At 42.2% G+C, this 18,902-nt stretch overlaps 3 protein-coding genes across 5 annotated transcripts in view; 2 read left to right on the top strand and 1 right to left on the bottom strand.

Annotated features, from left to right (window-relative positions):
• nuak1b (NUAK family, SNF1-like kinase, 1b) overlaps positions 1 to 1,160 on the bottom strand; it is a 17,409-nt gene extending 16,249 nt beyond the window's left edge. The window contains exon 1 of the mRNA XM_017434774.2: positions 266 to 1,160. Within this exon, the coding sequence (XP_017290263.1) occupies positions 266 to 601 (336 nt within the window). The 5' untranslated portion in view covers positions 602 to 1,160. The remainder of the gene's footprint in view (positions 1 to 265) is intronic.
• Positions 1,161 to 4,379: 3,219 nt separating this feature from the next.
• On the top strand, positions 4,380 to 14,078 carry mov10l1 (Mov10 like RISC complex RNA helicase 1). 3 transcript variants are annotated; one of them, XM_017434757.3, is made up of 27 exons: positions 4,380 to 4,663; positions 4,912 to 5,039; positions 5,136 to 5,323; positions 5,496 to 5,655; positions 5,968 to 6,080; positions 6,167 to 6,354; positions 6,456 to 6,590; positions 6,725 to 7,024; positions 7,133 to 7,330; positions 7,847 to 7,961; positions 8,731 to 8,908; positions 9,000 to 9,070; positions 9,148 to 9,239; positions 9,339 to 9,394; positions 9,913 to 9,974; positions 10,083 to 10,161; positions 10,232 to 10,413; positions 10,666 to 10,812; positions 10,982 to 11,103; positions 11,195 to 11,294; positions 11,572 to 11,718; positions 11,905 to 12,078; positions 12,306 to 12,455; positions 12,622 to 12,729; positions 13,345 to 13,485; positions 13,649 to 13,740; positions 13,867 to 14,078. In XM_017434757.3, the coding sequence occupies exons 2-27, from the start codon at positions 4,943 to 4,945 to the stop codon at positions 13,880 to 13,882; spliced, it is 3,411 nt and encodes a 1,136-aa protein (XP_017290246.2). In that variant the 5' UTR covers positions 4,380 to 4,663; positions 4,912 to 4,942; the 3' UTR covers positions 13,883 to 14,078. The 3 variants fall into 3 exon arrangements, with proteins under 3 accessions (XP_017290246.2, XP_024865981.1, XP_017290245.2); XM_025010213.2 differs by having other exon boundaries at positions 4,381 to 4,663; positions 4,909 to 5,039; positions 5,115 to 5,323; XM_017434756.3 differs by having other exon boundaries at positions 4,381 to 4,663; positions 5,115 to 5,323.
• A 1,326-nt stretch (positions 14,079 to 15,404) lies between these two features.
• szl (sizzled) lies at positions 15,405 to 18,241 on the top strand. The gene is made up of 4 exons (XM_017434761.3): positions 15,405 to 17,296; positions 17,385 to 17,551; positions 17,649 to 17,741; positions 17,850 to 18,241. The coding sequence occupies exons 1-4, from the start codon at positions 17,022 to 17,024 to the stop codon at positions 18,158 to 18,160; spliced, it is 846 nt and encodes a 281-aa protein (XP_017290250.1). The 5' UTR covers positions 15,405 to 17,021; the 3' UTR covers positions 18,161 to 18,241.
• Positions 18,242 to 18,902: the final 661 nt, after the last annotated feature.

Genomic DNA, 18,902 nt, shown 5'->3' on the forward strand with positions numbered 1-18,902 from the left:
GGGGGGGGGGTTGCTTACAGGGTTCACACAAGCGGCATCAGTCTGTCTCTTCGCCGGATTTGAACTCCAGCATCCGGTCGTGAGGCCCTGCGCAGGACGAGGCGTGTGCAGCACAACTCCCGAGGGCCTTATTTTGGAGCGCATGGGGGGGATTCCCAGCTGAAGGGGGCTGGCCATGCACACGCCTCTGAGTGCATGAGACCAAAGCACAGAAAAAAAAAGAAAAGGAAAAAGCAGCCTGAGTGGTAGCTGCCGAGGGGCTCACCTCTCTGCCGGAGTGCCGCTCGATGGCCTTCTTCACCTTGCCGTAGGTGCCTCTGCCGAGCGTCTCCAGGAGCTCGTAGCGGTGCTTCAGGTTGTGCTTGTGGTGGTGCTTCTTCACGCCGGACTCCCTCCGGCCGCCGCCTCCGCCGCTGCTGTTGTTGTTAATGTTGACCGGAGTCTCCTCGGGTGAGCTGCCGGCAGCAGGTGGAGGTGGAGTCGGGGCGGCCGGGGGGAGGACACCCGCCGCCGCCGCCACCGCTGCTGCTCCGCCCGGGCCTCTCATCTGAACCTCCAGCCGGGTGGCCCCCCGGCGGGGTGACAAACAAGCGGTCTCCATCTCACTACACTGTTAAATATGATTCAACTACCTACTTAAACAAACCGATACTACATCACTTATAAGCCTAAAAAATAGTAATAATAAATAAATAAATTACGAGTAATATTATCACATGTGGACTCTAGTATTCACTGATTGTCTTGACTGGTATAATTGGCAGAAATGCCTGTTCATGTTACTATAATATCGTAATGGATTACTAATGCAGCGCGATTTAAAAATAATTGCTTCATAATAACCAAACGCATGCTATCGCTGCATATTATAGTGCCAATAATGTATTAAAATATATTCAGTGTTCAGATTTCGACAGCTGAACGCATTTTCGATTCAAATATTTTGGCTATAAAATATATATATATAGATATATATATCCGAGCTCTATCCCATTGAAATGAAAAAAAAACTAAATAAACTGGTCTCCTCGCTGCGCTGCTGATATTTAGGTATTTTTGTTCACATCGTCTATCGTCCCACGCGCCGCCAGCATCACAAAAGAGGCGAGAAAGCTGCGACGAAGCCGGCGTTCTGGGTGAAGAGGACCCTCATGTTCGTCNCCTGCCATACAGCGGATGATAAGGTAGCTTTTCTCCCTCATTTACTACTCACTGTCTGGGGTCTACTCTTCCTCATGTCTTCTCCTCCCTCATCTCTCTCCACCCTCTCCTCTTTATTTTTTTCTCTCTCTTCTCCCCCGGTCCACCTGACTACAGCCCACCCATCACCCTTCACATCAAAACAACATTCTCCTCCATGTCTTCTCCACCCCCCTTTTCTCTCTCTCTCTCTTTCTCTCTATCCTCCAGCGTGGAGGGGCCGTGAAGAAGAAGGGAGCCGAGAGGCGAAGGCGGAGTTTAGAGCCCGACCACCTCCTCCTCCTCCTTCCACCGTCTTCTTTTTTTTGGCTGTTCTCCTCGCGCACTCGTGGAGAGGGGCGGAGCGAGGTGGGCTGCGGACAGGAGCCCCCCTCGACCACCACATGGGGCCCCACTCAGTCAGAGCTTCTTTAAAAAGCAGCTAAAGCCTCACATCATAGCACAAACCTAAAGAGAAAACACCGACTTTGTCCAGTTAACATTAAAGCCATAACAGCTGTCAAAACACACCATTTTCCAATGTTTTTTTTTTTTTTTTTTTTACTTTTTATGCTTGTAACAGTTTCTACATTAACTGATTGTTTGAGGGTTGACGCGACTCAGACTCATCTGGGTTTTTGTATGAAATTGCGTTAGAAAACAGCGAATAAGCCTCGCCATGTCACTGACACATACGACTTGTCAGCAAAGATAACGGTTCTGCATGTCACCCTGCTCATTTACTCGCTCTGCTGTGAGCGTGATGCTGTTCTGATAGGCTGTTCTGCCTGTCTACCTGCCTTCCTGTCTGTCTGTGAACAAAATTACTTAAAAAGTTATGAATGTATTTTTATGAAACTTCATGAACCGTCAAACATGGTACAAGGAACAAGTGATTAGATTTTGGTGGTGATCGGGTCAAAGGTCACGGATCAGGCCGTGCTCTAACTCTGCAGCTGTGTAACTGGAATGTTAAACTCCACAGCTGGATACTTCAGGGGTCAAAGATGATGACTGTTGATTTCTAGGTTCATGGGGTCAAAGGTCAAGGTCACAGCTAACCCCTTTGTTAAAAACTTGTCTCTGCTCCTACGTGTCCTACACCCAGGGCTGAAGCAGCGTTGCACAAACCCTTGGAAACACATGTAACTCTCCCAGCTGACCGATGCAGCGGTTATTATGATGGCACTTTGTTATTACAGCGCTGATGTCTTGGTGATGTCAGAAGATTTTGAGTCAGGTGAATTTCGATGCAAACGATAGACATATTTCTCTGATGATAACATGTCTATACGGTGTCCCACAGCCAGGCTGGCTCTGCTGCACACATAGGCACTTCTCAGCTGCTAATTACTGAAACACCTCAATTAAAGACCTGGCGTTCCTCGAAGGAGTGCATATCGCCCGCCAGTTTTAGACTACGATTATCGTATGTTGAGAAGACACTAAGTTGTTGCTATTTTGGTCAAATCTCGGAAATTACATTAGGTGCGATCTCACAAAAAGAGATCAAAATGATATATATTTGCATAGTATTTATCAAAGATGATAGACTTTCTAGTTGCAACATACTGAGACGTGTATCAGTGCATTTCCTCTCCAATTGTATTGTTCTGAACACAGAGAGGGTCACTGCTGCCCTCTTGTGGTTACAACAAGTTATTGCAGGACACAATACTGTCCTGCCTGGTAATGATGGGGAAGAACTACAGTATGTGTGACTGGTCTGCATATCTGTGTTAGAGTAATATTTAAGATTGCAATGCTTCATTAATGTTGCATTCATTTTAACAGTGTATATATGTGGATGTTTAACAACCACCACTAAAGGCAAAAGGTGATGATGTTTGTGCCCATGTCGCTGTATATGTGTATGTTTGTCTGCAGCATTTTATCTCGTGAACCAGAGGACAAATTTTAATGAAACTCTCAGAAAGTTATCACTTGATGTACATCTTTAACTGATTGAAGGGTTGAAGTCAACCCAATTCAGAATGGCCACTACAACATTAATTATTCAACATTAGCGAGCACAAACGTGGCTATAACGCAGTCAGTTGTACACATATTGAGCTAAAATTTGATGTGTTAGTAGATGAGAGTCATTCTCAACATGCACTAGATTATCATTGAAACTGCGCCATTCACTATTAGAGTACACTGTGTGTATCTGTTAGTAAAATATCCCATTAACCAGTGGGCGTATTTTAATTAAACTGTCAGAAAATAATCATTGGGTGCACATCTACAACTGATTAAATTTAGGAGACAACTCAATTCAAGATTGTCATTACAGCCAGACCTCAGGGAACACAAAAATGGTTAGAATTCAGTCCATTTTTTACAGATATTGAGCTAAAATTTGCTGTGATAGTAGCTGAACACCTTTCCCAAGTGCTACACATTGCTTTATGTTTTTGCTTAAAACTCTACCGAGAACTGTTGGCGTCAAACTTGTTTGTCTGGTATCAAAATATCTCATGAACCACTGGGCAGATTTTAGTGAAACTCTCTAAGTAATCACTGGATAAACATTTATAGCTGATAAACATTTGGAGTAAACACAATTCAAGATGGCCACCACAGCTAACTGACTTTAGCAAACACAAAAATGACTAATTTAGGTCATATTACAGACATTCAACTAAGATTTTATGTGAAAGTATGAGACTGATCCCCAACACATACTCAGAGCACTAACGAATCTAACGAGATCTTGCAATATCACACAACACCGCAAACCATCATATCTGGGGAAATAATATTTCAATATATGTATCAATTTTTCAGAAAAAAAGATATACTTATGACAGTTTTGTTACCTTAGTTTGTAATAAACCTTTCTTTTCCCGCTCCATCTGACATCACGTGAACGCCTAATCGTAGCAATTCTGTCACTGGGTTCGCTCCTTTTTTTTTCCTCCGGCGAACAAAGCGGTGCACTGTTGTGCGGAGTTTGAGCACCAGTTCAAACGAACAAGTGTCCGACACAAACAATACATTGTTTTCATGCGAAAATCGACACGTAGTCTTGAATTAACGAATAAAGTCAGCGAAGTGAATCTGCTAAACACTTTATGTTCAAAAAGAAAAACTCCATTGCCGCTTGTCATTCATTTCAGCCGGGTCATAAGCCGGCTGATTGATAAGGAACAGACCCAGTTTGCTTCAGGTTATAGGTTTGTCACGTTAACGCTTTACTTTTAGTCAACGCGGCTAATTTGACAAAACCCTACAACTTAAAAATGAACATTTACAAGTCTGCGCTGTGATATTTAATACGTAAAATCGTAAGTTTTATCTTATTTAGCCTCTCCCACCACAAACAGGACCATATTTCTCGTGGACCCTCATGGCCCCACCCCCGCGACGTGACAGCACGCTCCCGCGGACTAGCACACACCTGTTGCAAAGTGCAGCAAAGAGGTGTCGATCTCCACGTGTAAAGTGTTGTTGAACATTTCATACCTTCTCTGGAGCACGGGTAACGTAAAAATATCATCACTTTTTTACAGCTCTGTAAAGCTGTTTTGTTGTGGCTAATGTAGCCTTCAGCTAACCCGTCTTTTAAACGGGTTAGCTGAAGGCTACATAATTTAAATTGTTTTTTAACTACTAGCTACCTTTGCCTATTTCAAACTGTAATTAAAATGGATATTTACCTTTTATAGCTAATGTTAGGAGAAGCTTGAAATGTTAAAGGTTTCTCTGTATGTCTTCTTCTGCAAGTAGCTAGCTTGCCTAGCTAACATTTTTTGCAGACATGCTAATTGCTGTGCGGTGGATGCTGTCCAAGCTGCTTTCTCCGTTGTGGAGAACAGCTGATGTGAATGAGGCCAACATGTTCCAGGACAGCTCAGGTGAACGCAAACCCGTTCGGACAGAAGCTAAATAAACAAACAGAAGGTAGCTCACACCCCGTGTTTTTACTCCAGCCGTCCCTGCTTGCTTGGCAGGGGCCGAGGACATTCGCCACCTGCGGGGCAGCGTGGTGACGCAGCTGTGTCTGGACTACGGCATGATAGACGACGCCGTCTTCTTCACAAGCAGCGAGGTTTTGGGCGGGATGCCACTGAAGGAAGGAGACCTGGTGAACTGCATCGCAGTGAGAGGTGGCGCTGAAGGGGGATGGAAGGCTTTAAGGGTGAGGGGGAAAGCCTGCATTGTTGGCAGACGACATGAGATCTGTATTTAGTTTTCCATTTGAGTGTGCCAATTCTTCTTGTCTGTGGGGTTGATCGGCGAGGCTTTACACTTCCATTTCACTAAGGCATTGATGCTCTGACGGACACGCGCTGCTTATTCTTGTCATTCAGGTGGAGAAGAGCGCAGATGCTTGGGATGATGGAGGAAGAACCTCTGTAGAAGCCGACAGTTTGCAGCTGCGACCTCTCATCGGGACGGTCACGTCATTTGATGGCGACAGTGGCTACATTAATCAGACTACTTACTTTTCACGCAACACCCTTCTGGAAGGTACATACGCTGGCTTTAGTTTAATGCAAACTTTGTGAACCTCTTAGCCCAATAATGCTTTGCATAAACTTACTTTTTTTTTTAAACTAAAGCATGTTTAAGAACTAAAGTAATATTATTTTGTGTAGTTCCCTACACCCACAATAGACAATAAGCTCTTTGGTCCATTTATCTGCCACTTGTATCTTTTCAGATTGTTTTCATTCGTGTAACAAACCTACAAATAAATCAGCATTTATTCAGTTGCCAAAAGGTTCATATTAACTTTGTTGCCTGAGGATGCATATTGAGAGTTTCCCTTCTCGCTTACAGGATATGAGCCAATGAAAGGAGACTGGGTCCAATCGCAGTATTTCATTAACCCGACCCAGTGGACCACACAGGCTCACTCTGTGACCCCTTTACGCTACAGCCGCCTGGATCAGGTAACCTACATGTGCTTCTGACTGAATGAATTAAATCAGCATTTAAAATTCAAGCCAGACTACTTGTTTCGATCGTCCACCTCTAGGTGCGCGTGACCAGCGTGTTCGGCGGCAGCGGTGTGGTGGAGGACAGTGTTTTCTTCAGCTTGAGCTCCCTGCTGCTGCCTGCCCACTACCAGCCGTCGCCAGGAGACCTGGTCAACCTGGTGATGGTGGAGAGCACGCAGTCGTTGTACAGCTGGAGGGCGCTGTGCATGGCCCCCTGCTCTCAGAGGTACTGCTCTCTGGGTTTAATAATTGAACTGTAAGATATTTGTTGTCTTCATAATCACTGAAAGAAAATTTTTGTTTGTTTTCTTTTGTTGGTTTGTTTAGTTGTAGGAATTTTTCTGCCACACCCATTCTACAGGCCGAACTCTTGGAAAACAAAGGAGGGCTCGATGTTTCCGACTACGGCCATTTCGGAGAGGTGAATATGGGGGAGAGACTACAGCTGGTGCTCTGGATACAGTGAGTTCTTGTGATCATTTCGACACAGCAGTTTCCAATCTGGGAAAAAATGAGTCTTTAGTGTACTTTTGCAGAGTAAAAGCTTGTACAGTGTCCTCTCTCTTTAAAAAAACAAAACAAAAACATTGTCCCAGAAATCAAGGGTCTGAGACGCACACGCTGAAGGGCTGCGAGTTTGCCGGCTGGGATTCTGAAGACCAGTTCACCCTGGTTGCTGTCAACAAATCCACATCATTGAGCCCGAGACGACACCCCTTGCACAAAAACTGCTCTGAGTCGTCAGAAGAAGAAATGAAGGAAACGAAAGCGGTAGTCGAGCTGAACTGTGCTTTGCAGCAGGACGCTGTTCATCGTCGTGACGTGAGAGGGGAGGAAATGGAGGTGACCGTATCGCCTGGAGAGAGACTCTCTGTGGTAATAGCCTGCCTAGCAAAGTAAGTTTGCACTGAATACATTTTTTAAAAGTCTCTTTAGGTGACATCAGTGTGAACAGAATTTTTTTTTTAATATGTATGTGTGTGTGTGTGTTTATAATTATCCAGAAGCCTTGGAAGCTGTGCTGAGCTGCTGCTGCTGCATTTTTCCACTTTCACCATCGGGAGGCGCCTGGAGGTCACAGTTTGCTGCGAGAACGAGAACCTGCTGCAGCCCTCTGAGCCTTACAACGCTGTCAACACCAGGCTGCTCCTGAGTTCGTCTTCTCACGTGATCACCGTGTCCGCTCCAAAAGACGCTCCAAGGTATCAGCTCAACAGATTTAAATGATTTCTGACGAAAGAAATCTGCTCATTTATGATGGGATGAATTGTTCAGAATAAATTTAGCACGGAGGATATTTTTAACCCTTATTTAAGGGTTGCAGCTTATTTTTAATGCTCATATATTAGTTACTGAATTTGTTTGCAGTTCTAGTGACATACTGATAACATTTGATTTATTGTTAAGGGTTGCTTCTGGTAAATAGAAGTAATTTGCATTTTTCAGTATATACAAAGAGTAAATAAACAGTTTGGGACTATTTGTTTAATGTCTTAAGATAATATATAGTAATGTCAGGACTAGATGGTTTAAAAACTATACTTTAGAAAAAATAAACACATATATTTTTGCTCATGTTGTTCCCAGCCTGCTGTCTTTAATCTGAAAGACTGGTTGACCACAGTGATCTTTTTTTTTTTTTTTTTTGCATCTTCTTGAAGTTAAAATCATTTAAAAAGAAAATGAAGTACGCCGTCTCTTGTTTGATGCTCCTCTAGGCTTAGTAAACGACGACTGCCAAACTTCCTCCCAAACTACCCGGTGCCTCAGGCTCTAAGAGACTGCGTCGAAGCGCAGAGGGATGTGCTGGTTGCTCAGCCGTCCCTGGGGGAGGTGAGATTATCATCAACATCAATAAATCTGTCTTAGAAAAGTTTTATACTAATGTGGATTAAAAGATGAATTAGGGTGAAAATATAGGTTTTTTTATTAGTGGTACAATAATGTACTTTGGTTACTGTTTTTACTATATTTACACTTTGTGGTGCAGTTTTTTCTTGAATATCATAACTATAACTATAACTATTCTTCATGATTTAATTAATGTTTTTTTCCTTTCTTTTTTGCAGTTTCAAATGTTCTTTTCAGTAGTTTTTTTATTTGATGCAAATCATTCATTTGAACCTTCTGAAATAGAAACATTTGTTGCACAGCCTCAAAACATGTCCCCTGCCTACATGGTTGTTTAAGGAACAAAAACGTGCTTTTTGTATCAGATATTGTTGAATAAGTTGGGAACAAATCAGCTCAAAAGACGGGCTTTGTTGCTGTCAGCCGTAGCATATCAGACATTTTACAGAGACCTCGGGTAATTATATCAGTTTGTGGAAAAGACACAGGATGTTTTCTTTAAGTCTTTTCTGTTTGGCTAGACAGGGTCTGCTGTGATCCTTTACTGTATGAATTATCTGAAACAATAACAGATTTTACTTTATTTTATCTTTTCAAGTAAAAAAATTAACCTTTGGGCTTTTAAATATTCAGAAAGTGGTGTGCAACGTTAAGACCGTCCTTCAGTCCTACAAAGTTTATTTAGAAAGCTGTCTGTGCCTTTTTGTTTATTTGAATATAAGAAGCATCCCATTGTTCTGTTAATGTCTAGGTGTTGTCACCATTCAACATGCAGTCCCGCTTCTCAGCCCTCCTGTGGCTTGAAGAGCTTCACGCAGAAAAGGAGCTGAGAGAATTCACAATCAGTGGAGCGCTGCTCAGGAAGGGAGCCGTCTATCTGCACCTCGAGGTGCTCGGATTGGCTGAGGGCAGACCTAATCTGAACATCGGTAAAGTGGCGTAAGGCGTCTTCCCTTAGCTCAAGTTCTCGATGAAAAGGTTGTCTAGATAGCATAAAACCTGACAAACTCTTCCCCAAAGGTGATAGAATAGTACTAAAGAAACCACGGAGTGATGGAGTGATGTTGGAGTACGTTAGTTACGTTACAGAGGTATGAAGCATCTTTTCAGACACGCTGTCTATCTTTAAAATATAAGTTTAATCCTCTTATTTGTTACCGATGCTCAGATTAACGACGAAGACGTGAGTTTGAGAGTTAATTCCGAGTTTCATCACAGCTATGTCGGCGAGCCACTTGATGTCGAGTTCACCTACAACAGGTGAGAGGGAAAAGTTATTTTCTTTACCTCAGGCTGTGTTTATGATGTCCTGAAGAGTTTGTAAAATGTTTTTCTTTTTAATTTTGCTTTCACCATCAGGCTGACGGTGAGGCGATGTCACAACGCGCTGGACCAGACAAAACACTTTGGAGACAGTATGTTGCTTAAGTAGTTTATTATTTTGCTGTAAGTAATGTACAGTAATGGCCTGTGACACAGCTCTGCTACAGCAGCAGTTTTTTTATTGTAGTTTTTGTAGATGTTTAAATTAAAAACAACTTTTCTATGTATGAAAAGATTTTTCATTAGAAACAATCCCATTAAAAGAAATATTATGACGTCCACCAGGGGTTGCTAATTGTATGTAATTTAATCTCTTGAGTGAAGAGCAACATTGTCTCTAAAGATGAGGAGATATTTTGTTGCTTTTCTTGTTTCTTAGAATCATTTTGACACGCATAAAAAAGTTGTAATTAAAGGCTTTGCAGTCTTTTCCTGAAGCCTTTCATGCCAGAGGCTCGAAGTTATTCAAGGAAACTTGTTCATTTGTTGTACGAAAAAAACAAAAACATTTTGATCCTTGAAATGCATGCAAATGTTGAATATAACAATCAGTTAAACATGAATAAGTAGGCCTGCTGGTCTCATTGGTGTTCTTTTTATTGTTGTGTAGTTCTCTTCCCCTCCAGAGTGTCGCTTCAGACCCCTCAGTGGACCGTAAAGTGGACAGATGAGGTAGGTAAAACAAAGAAAGGAACACAGTCATGTGTCAGATTGAAAATTAAAATCCATAAACTCATCACGTTTAGATTTAAATCTATGTAAATGTATTTGTAAAACCAGAGTCCGGGGACGGAAGATGGACAAGTGTCGGCAACTTCCACTGACACAAAGTCAAGGGCCACGCAGACAAAAGGCACAGGTATTTGATTTCAAGTGTTTAAAGTTTTCTCAGATAAGGTTGTTTGTAACACTTTTTTTTGTGTTTCTAGGTGGCAAACTGGCATGTAAACCCATCCCCAGCAAAGGGCAGTTTTTTAACCCCGACCTTAACCCCTGTCAGAAAGAGGCAGTGAAGAGGATCCTGGCAGGAGAATGTCGGCCTTTACCGTATATGCTCTTTGGGCCTCCAGGAACGGGAAAGACCATCACTCTTATCGAGGCTATACTGCAGGTGCGTTTGTACATCGTTCTGATTGTTGTGCTCAAAGTAGCTCCCAGCCAGCTGAATTGGAGAGAATGTCTGTCAGTCTTCTTAAAAGTCTGGAGTTTTCCAAATATTTCTTGCTTTCGAGTTGAATTGCAGACAAGAAAAACTGAGAGCATTATTGAGAAACCTTGTTGCTTTTACCTTCAGTTTTATCGTCAAGTATAATCACAATCTGTTCCCATACTTCTGTAATGTTCCAAATCTGTCCACCCTCAGGTGTACCACTTTCTGCCCAGCAGCCGGGTGCTTGTTTGCACTCCATCCAACAGTGCTGCTGACCTCGTTTGCATGCGCCTCCATTACAGCGGCTTCCTGCATGCTTCAAGTTTGGCTCGAGTCAACGCTTCCTGCAGGGCAAACGATGTACTGATCATTTTTATCCATGCGTTTCACATTTGAATAGGAAAAGAATAATTATGTATGCACCATCATGATGCTGTAGGGTTTATATATTGCATATGCCTCTGTTTTAGTATTTTTGCCACATCATCTTGAACCAATACACCAGATTAATATGCCTGTTCTTCCCTAGTCTATTCCAGAAATGGTGCAACCTTACTCGAGGGCTGGAGAAGACATCCGCCAAGCTGCTTTCCACAGGATTGTGGTCAGCACCTGTTCCAGTGCTGGCATGTTTCACAATATTGGAATCCAGTAAGCCCTGGGTTGTGGAAGTGAGAGATTTTTAACTGCTGTGCTTCCCACTTAAGCTTGAGCTCACTATTTGCACATCGGTTCTCTTCAGAGTGGGACATTTTACTCACGTGTTTCTGGATGAAGCTGGTCAAGCCACGGAGCCAGAGTCTCTGATTCCAATCAGCCTCTTGTCAGAAAGAGATGGGCAGGTCAGCGCAAACGCACCTACTTCAGTCAGACCTTCAAGAATAACATCCATTACCATTTGTCTTTGCTGTTGTATCATAATACGTAATTCCCTCTTCTTTCTTGACTGAATCAAATCACCACAAACATTTTTTTTGTTTCCTTGTTTTGTCAAACTATTTAAACTGATATTTAAAAATCAGTATGTTTAAAAAAAAATGTAAAAAATCCTTTTGAGTGATGACGTGCCATAGCTGTGCTTTAGAGGTGAATTGTGATGTTTTATGTTTGCCCGCTTAGATAGTTCTGGCTGGAGACCCGTGCCAGCTGGGTCCAGTAGTGAAGTCGAAGCTGGCCTCTGCCTTCGGTCTGGGGGTGTCTCTGATGGAGAGGCTGATGTCCAACACACTGTACACCAAACATGACTGGGGCTACAACCCAAAACTGGTTGGTGCTCTTAATACAAAAATGTATGGAGTAATAAAAAAAAAAGGAAAAAGAAATTATTTGTTTAATTATAATATCAGTTATTTTGTCATTGTAACATGAGAGTAAATGTTGAAATTTGATTTTCCATGAATGCTCTTTAGGCTATATTTTGTATTTATATGAATGGTTTTTATTTCTCAACAGGTGACTAAGCTAATCTACAACTATCGCAGTCACGAGGCTCTGCTCGCTCTGCCCTCCAAGCTCTTCTATCAGGGGGAGTTATGTTTTAAAGCTCCAAGAGATGTCGTGGAGTCCCTCTGCGAGTGGAAAACCCTGCCCAAGAAAGGCTTCCCGCTCATTTTTCACGGTGTCAGGGTAACGAAGGCTTTCCAGGAACATGTCTGTGCACTCTTGGGTTTTAGCAGCCGTCTAATTGGCCTGTTTGGTTTTGAAAACAAAGTCTACGTCCACATAAAGCTCCTCGTTGATTAAACACAGCTGTAAGGTGTTACCTTGTCAGTTTCGGGATTGTAATGTTCTGCCTCGTTGCTGGGATAGATGCCCCCCCCCCCCATGTAGCTCATTTTGTAACTCTCTCCCAGGGCACAGAAATGAGAGAAGGCAACAACCCATCGTGGTTTAATCCAGCTGAGGCCGTGCAGGTCATGCTCTACTGCTGCCAGCTGGCAAAGAAGCTCTCCAACCCTGTTGATGTCTCTGACATCGGCATCATTGCTCCCTACAGGAAGCAAGTATGACTGCACCCACCATTGCAAAATACTGTACATATAGTGTTTCTGACCTTCTTAGTTTGACTCATAAAAATCTAAATAAATTGAAATGTCACTTCAAGGTAAACTAACAAGTTTTTATGCTTATGGATCTTAAAGTGTCCCTGTTGTCATTATTCTTATCCAGTGTGAGAAGATCCGATTGCTGCTGGGTAAAGTGGGTTTGTCCGACATCAAGGTGGGCTCAGTGGAGGAGTTCCAGGGTCAAGAGTTTCTGGTCATCATCATGTCAACGGTAGGTCAAAACATACTTTAAGTGTTGAAAGTATTGAACAATATTTTGACGGAAATTACGGGACTGTTTTTATGTAGGTTTTATGCAAAAGTGAGTGATGAAAATCCATAATAAAACAGATACTTGAAGAAACAAAAACAAAGTGTCTTTAGTTGTATGCGCTGGTAATATGGTTTTCTTTTATGTTTTCTTGAACTTCTCTCTGGCAGCTTTAACTCAGGTGTCTGAGAGCGTAATGAATAATTCCAGCTACAAAAACACAAAATTGCAGAACCAACTTTTTAAAATTCAGTTTAATTATATTTTTATTAAATTAATCAGACATGTGAAACGTTTCCTCTTCATTTTTTGGAGATTTATTTGCCATTATGATGTTTTGGATTTATTAGAGTTTGAGAAATATTTCCCCATTTGTGTAGATCAAACCAGTATTTTGTAATTTCATTAAAAAAAAAGATTAAATGTCCTTAGTGTTCTGAAAATTGTTTTATTCTGTGACCTAAAAGTCAGATTTTGAACAGTATTGCTAATATATAATAAATGATTCAGTAGTAGCCCCATCACACTGTATTCTCATATGTGACAATCGATCAGTTCATTTTGTTTTTAATATAGGTGCGTTCTAATGAGTCGGTGGAAAGTGCTGATTTGCAGAGTTCGCTGGGCTTTTTGGCCAACCCAAAACGCTTCAACGTGGCCATCACTCGTTCCAAAGCTCTGTTCCTAGTTGTTGGAAACCCCCACATTCTCATTAGGGTGAGTGGAGGGAGATCCTGTGCTTCATAACATATATGTATTTTATTTGTTACTGATTGATTAATACAAATTACCCACCCTTTTTTTTTTTTTGTTTGTTTTTTTGTTTTTTTTTTTTGTTTTTTTTTTTAAAAATTGTCTAAATTGTTTAATTCCTCTCCAGGATCCGTGCTTCAGGGCTCTACTGCAGTACTGTTACAATAACGGGGTGTATCTGGGCTGTGACGCCCCTCCCTTCTTGAGAGACACTCAGATGTTTGTATCAGAGATCTAATTCATTCGTTTATTTGTGATTCAGGCTGTGCAGATTCGGGTTTTTTTTACAAGTCATTTTTTAATCAAATTCAGTGAATTGAATGACTCTTGGGTTTGTTTTCACAGAGCTGCAGAGGAGTGACGGTCTTAAGAGAAAGATGGCATCATTGGTGGTCTACCTCAACCTAACGGTCACGTTAATTTTTTTTCTGTATTTGTTTCTCATCTCTGCTGTGACTGGTTTCAAATTATGTGTAGCTCTTGTCTTCAATATTTTGTTTCATGTTAGAGACCAAATCTGTTCTACTGCGGTTAAAATAAAGATTATGCTTATGTAATTGGTTTATGGTGCCTGACTATTTAAAATCACAGATTATGGCTGGATTACAGCATCGCATTCTGGCTGTGCTCTGCGGTGAAGGGTATCTCATTTCATCACTTTTGCTGAGCCCCACACATTGAATCCGAGACAACTTTTTAAAGCTTTTATTAAGTCGAGAGCATTAGCTTTCACAGATGTCTGCAGATTTCGAGTCGTCTGCAGACATCAGCATGGCAGCGTCTGCCCATAATAAGGCTTGGAGACCGGATGTGACAACTGAGTGCTATTGATGGTCTGTGCAGCGGCTGTCAGTCATACTGGAGCCCAGCAGGATGGAGAGGGGTCAGGGGGAAGGAAAAAAAAAAGGAAGGGTTCAGTGTTTTAAGTTAATGAGTCTCTTATGTACAAGAGGAGACAGCTTTTAAGTTTATCCTGCGACGGAGCCCAATTAGACAGCCTCCTCCTCCCCGTCTTTGCAAACAAATGCTTGTCTTTGATGTGTCTCAGGTGCTTATTGTGCTGTCCCAATCTGCCGCCGCAGACTGCAGCTTAGCAAGAAGACTCTAAACATCGTATTGATATTCAAATGATTTTAGGCCCAAGCCTGAGATGTTTTATCTTCTCCAGCTGGTCGTTGGAGCACGAAGACCTGACGTGGTCTTCTAATAAAATGCTGAGAAGTAACTCGAGCTAAATAATTGTGATGCAAGCGGTTTTCATCGTAAAGACGATGGTGCTGAGGGGGAGACGTTATCAGTCTGTTGAGCCTCACTTACAAAAACCAGAAAAGGCTCTAAGGAAATTAGACTTCTGGAAACAAACATTTTTTAAAATGTGGTCACGTTAAATAGCTTTTTTTTTTATTTTATTTTGGACATGATATCCTCCAGGCTAAACTGTCAGAATAACCACTGCAGCCTGTTTCAACTATTCCAAACATTCTGCTTTTATTAGAGTCCTGTTGTTGTGTGTCAAGCTAAGCTTCCAAACTGCATTTAAGATCTTGAAGACATTCGGTGCCTCGACTACTTTTGCAGCTGAAATCTGAAAAAAAGTTATATTTTAACACCATATTAGAGTGACTAGAGGGTTTTTAAAACAAGCTATACAGCAGTAAATGTCTATTATCCCAGTTTTTAATTACTATTTACTAGTATCAAATCAGTGCTGAGCACTTTTTTCAGTTAAACATGAACTCATCCTCAACAACTATGTGAAGGGAAAATATTTCCTCACGAGTTGAAAATGATGAGCATTTCATCATTTGAGTTGTTTCGAAAACAGTGCAAAAAGTAGCAATTTAGCAACAGAACATGTTGCTTTGCAGTTTGTTGCCCGTTGAGCTGCGTCTGAACCTCGCTGCTGAGCGAGTTCCCCCCATCGTGGAAATGATACAGCAGTGGCCTCTTACAGCAGGATAATCTGCTCTGCCACACAGCAAAAAAAAAATGTTTGAAGGCTGGTTTAAATAACACCAAATCAAAGAGTGTTAGTCTTCAAATGGTCCTGATCTTGATTTAGTTGAGACCTGACAGTAAACAGTATGTTTTAAAGTTTTATTTATGTTTTTACTGTAAGATACAGTGATCTTTAATGTTTGAAGATAAATCGGGTGGTTTATGGCCTCTGACAGCTTGCGGTTCAAGCGTTTCCCTCACCCAGCTCTCACCTTCTCATTCACTGACATTAGTGCAGGCCGCCCATTACCAAGACAGACACACTGTCTGCGTAGCTGCCATTAGCCCCAACAACAAACCCCTGCTGGGCTCCTGGCAGGGAGAGCTCGTCAAATGCGTGGACACGTTGTTCTCCCAAATTGGTCTGGGACTCTTAATTGCCCAGTTAGTCACCTCTCATGGGTTGAACTCCTCGAAACGCCAATCTGGAACCAGCCTCCGCTCATCAGATCATGCTGTAAAATGTGGCTCAGCTCCGGCTGGTTACATATTTATTGTTCTTCCTCCAGGCAGGGGCCCACATAAATAGGACTAGGGCCAATCGGAGGGCCGCCTTCGACTGGCTGAGTGCAGCCACAGACCTCTAATCCGTGAGGCAAAGGACCCAGAGGGATCAGTCACAGATACCCATCTAAATCTAGAGACAGACAGCATTCAAACAAATATGTTCCAAAGTAGTGTTGAGTTGGGAGATTTGGATACTTGAAACAAAGAGAATGGAAGTATAAGGATAGAGATGTTGGAAACTCTACAATTATAAAGCATTATGATGTTATTTATAGGAAAAAATACTTTTTCAAATAAAATATACTTACTACTTTTGTGACTAATGTGGATGTTCATGTTTTCTTTATCATATGTATATTAGCTCAAATATGTAATATACTGTTTATTTACTCGTGTAAAGTGCCTTACATGATCTACATGCATGCATACAGGAACTTATTCTCTTTTGTATCAAAGATTAGGTAAATAAAAGGTAGGCAGGTTTTAAAAAATTAGATGCTGTTGGTGAGAGTTAATAAAATCCCACAACTAAAAATCAGAGATGTATGGAAAAAAGGCAGCAGAAAGAAGCAGATTGTCCTCAAAGTGCTCCAAATCTTCACTGTTCAGAGGAATGTTTCTGTGATGTGAGGATTTGAGATTTGAGAGGATAAATTAGGTGCGTTAAGTTCTGTATTTCGAAGTTTGGGGTGTTTTTTTTTAGTCTTTTTCACCCTTTTGCAAGCGCCGGTCTTCACTTATTGAATTTGGGGTGTGATGGCCCACACCCCCCTCCAGCTCACACACCCACCATCTGCTTACTGCCCCCTTTTCTGTCTGTAGAGATCACAAAACAAGCCGTTGTCTCCAAACACATCGTCTCTAAGTCTTTTGATAGGTAGTTGATAACAGACTGGCAGACTGATTGGGGGGGATGGCTGACCTTGCTGTATATAAGGAAACGAGCAGCCAAGTCCTCACAGAACAGCAGAGGCACACACAACCACTCTGACAGCATGTTCTTCACCGTGGCTCTCGTCGCTTTAGCGTCTCCGTCGCTGGCGTTCGACATGGGTCAGCCCACCCGCTGCGTTACCATCCCCAACCAGATGAGGGTCTGCAAAGACGTCGGGTACTCTGAAATGCGGCTGCCGAACTTCTTAGGCCACAGCAACCTCGAGGGAGAGGTGGTGCCGCGCTCAGAGGACTGGAGGCCCCTGCTGCAGACGGGCTGCCACCCTCAGGCGCAGACCTTCCTCTGCTCCATCATCGCACCTGTCTGCCTCGACACGTGAGCAGCTTTTTTTTTTTTTTATTCTTTGAGGTTTCATCTTTATTAATGCGATCGTTCAAGTTCCATCGCCTTCCCCCTCTCTCAGTTTCATCCAGCCTTGCCGCAGCTTGTGTGAGGCAGTGAGGGACAGCTGCGCCCCGGTGCTCGCCTGCCAGGGACACCTGTGGCCCGAGCTTTTCGACTGCGACCGCTTCCCAACTGATGAAGACGTGTGTCTAACTCCACATGGAAAGTTCAACCACTTTTTTAAAGGTAGTGAACCACAGTTACTAACATGTGCATCTAACAGTTTAATAGTTCTATTTGTTTTAAACAACTTTTTGTAAATTTGCCTTTTTTAAAATTATAGATTTACCCAAACCTGTCTGCCAAAGCTGTCCTGCTGTAGAAGCGTCTCCTGCAGTGAAAACAGTGCTAAACGCCTTTTGCCACTATGACTTTGGTAGGTTTTAATGTTCTTGCTGAGTGCTGTGTTGTACATCAGGTATTGCAGTTTTTTACATCACAATTTCCAGTTTTTCGGGCGATAACCGTAATCTTCTCTCCGCAGCTGTGACGGCCAAACTTCACCGTCTCCGTCACTCCACAGGGGAGCCGGAGTTTCAGGTGGAGGGTCGAGTCGAGTTCATCCGTCAGGGCCCCCTGCTGCCTTACGACACCCAGCATCTGCTGCAGGAGTGGCTCCTCATCAACCTCCGATGTGCCAGCGCTCTGGTGCGTCCGGGACGCTCGCAGCTTTACGTGCTGACGGGCTCGGTGCTGCCCAACGGCGTCGTTGCTCTCACTCATCTCTTTCCCTGGCACAAAAGGGACGCGGGCATCGCCTCGGCCACTCGCAAGTGGAAACACCACAGGTGTTAAAAAAAAGAACTGAACCTGTCAAAATGATCTTCCACCCGTTACTCCTCCGTGTCTTGTCTCATTTATTAACAAACTTTATTGTGATGCACTCAAACCTGTAAATAAAATGAATAAATGTGCATTCATATATTTAATTTTTTTAAGGAGAATGATGTATTTATGACATCTTATTGTGTGTTGTGTATAAAAAATGGCAATAAATATTGGTGCTAGAAATAAAATTTGCTTTGTGAGATGTTTAACATTTTTAATTCCCATCCTTCTTAGATCTATTGTGGACATCATTTATATGTAACACATTTAAAATGTCTTTACAGCAGAAAGCAGAGGGTTTTAATGCTTTTCCAACATCATCTTTGAGAAGCGGCTGCATATGATGTCTCACTGACTTTAAACTCAGCAGACGGTCTTCACAAAGTAGCGCTAATGAGAAGATAAATGATCTCATTTACATCTGAAGAGCCTCGTTTTCATGACAACAAAGCTCTCTGGAGTTGCTGAACAAGGAGCATGTTCAAGGCTTTGATTTTACTATTTAGTTTCACATTGTTCCGTTTCCAGATAATAGACTTTTTTTTTCTCCCCAATTTAAAACTAATTCATGTTTGAATAGTATTAGTTAATGCATTAGGCACTGTCTCGAATGTATGAGTTAGAAGGAAGTGTAAGAGGGGTCATAAGAGCATAGTTTCATATATTATTACTGATTCAAACTTTGACTGAGATGAAATGTCAAAAATTA

This window comes from Kryptolebias marmoratus, linkage group LG11 (genome assembly GCF_001649575.2).
Source record: "Kryptolebias marmoratus isolate JLee-2015 linkage group LG11, ASM164957v2, whole genome shotgun sequence".
In the NCBI taxonomy this organism is placed as follows: Eukaryota; Metazoa; Chordata; class Actinopteri; order Cyprinodontiformes; family Rivulidae; genus Kryptolebias; species Kryptolebias marmoratus.

Bases quoted from the DNA above. Each gene is read 5' to 3' on its own strand.
- mov10l1 (XM_025010213.2), top strand. From the start codon at position 4,943: ATGCTAATTGCTGTGCGGTGGATGCTGTCCAAGCTGCTTTCTCCGTTG. The intron at 7,331-7,846 runs GTATCAGCTCAA...ATGCTCCTCTAG, and splicing joins GCTCCAAAAGACGCTCCAAG to GCTTAGTAAACGACGACTGC. The intron at 11,104-11,194 runs GTAAGCCCTGGG...GGTTCTCTTCAG, and splicing joins TTTCACAATATTGGAATCCA to AGTGGGACATTTTACTCACG.
- szl (XM_017434761.3), top strand. From the start codon at position 17,022: ATGTTCTTCACCGTGGCTCTCGTCGCTTTAGCGTCTCCGTCGCTGGCG. The intron at 17,297-17,384 runs GTGAGCAGCTTT...CCCCTCTCTCAG, and splicing joins GCACCTGTCTGCCTCGACAC to TTTCATCCAGCCTTGCCGCA. The intron at 17,552-17,648 runs GTAGTGAACCAC...TTAAAATTATAG, and splicing joins GTTCAACCACTTTTTTAAAG to ATTTACCCAAACCTGTCTGC.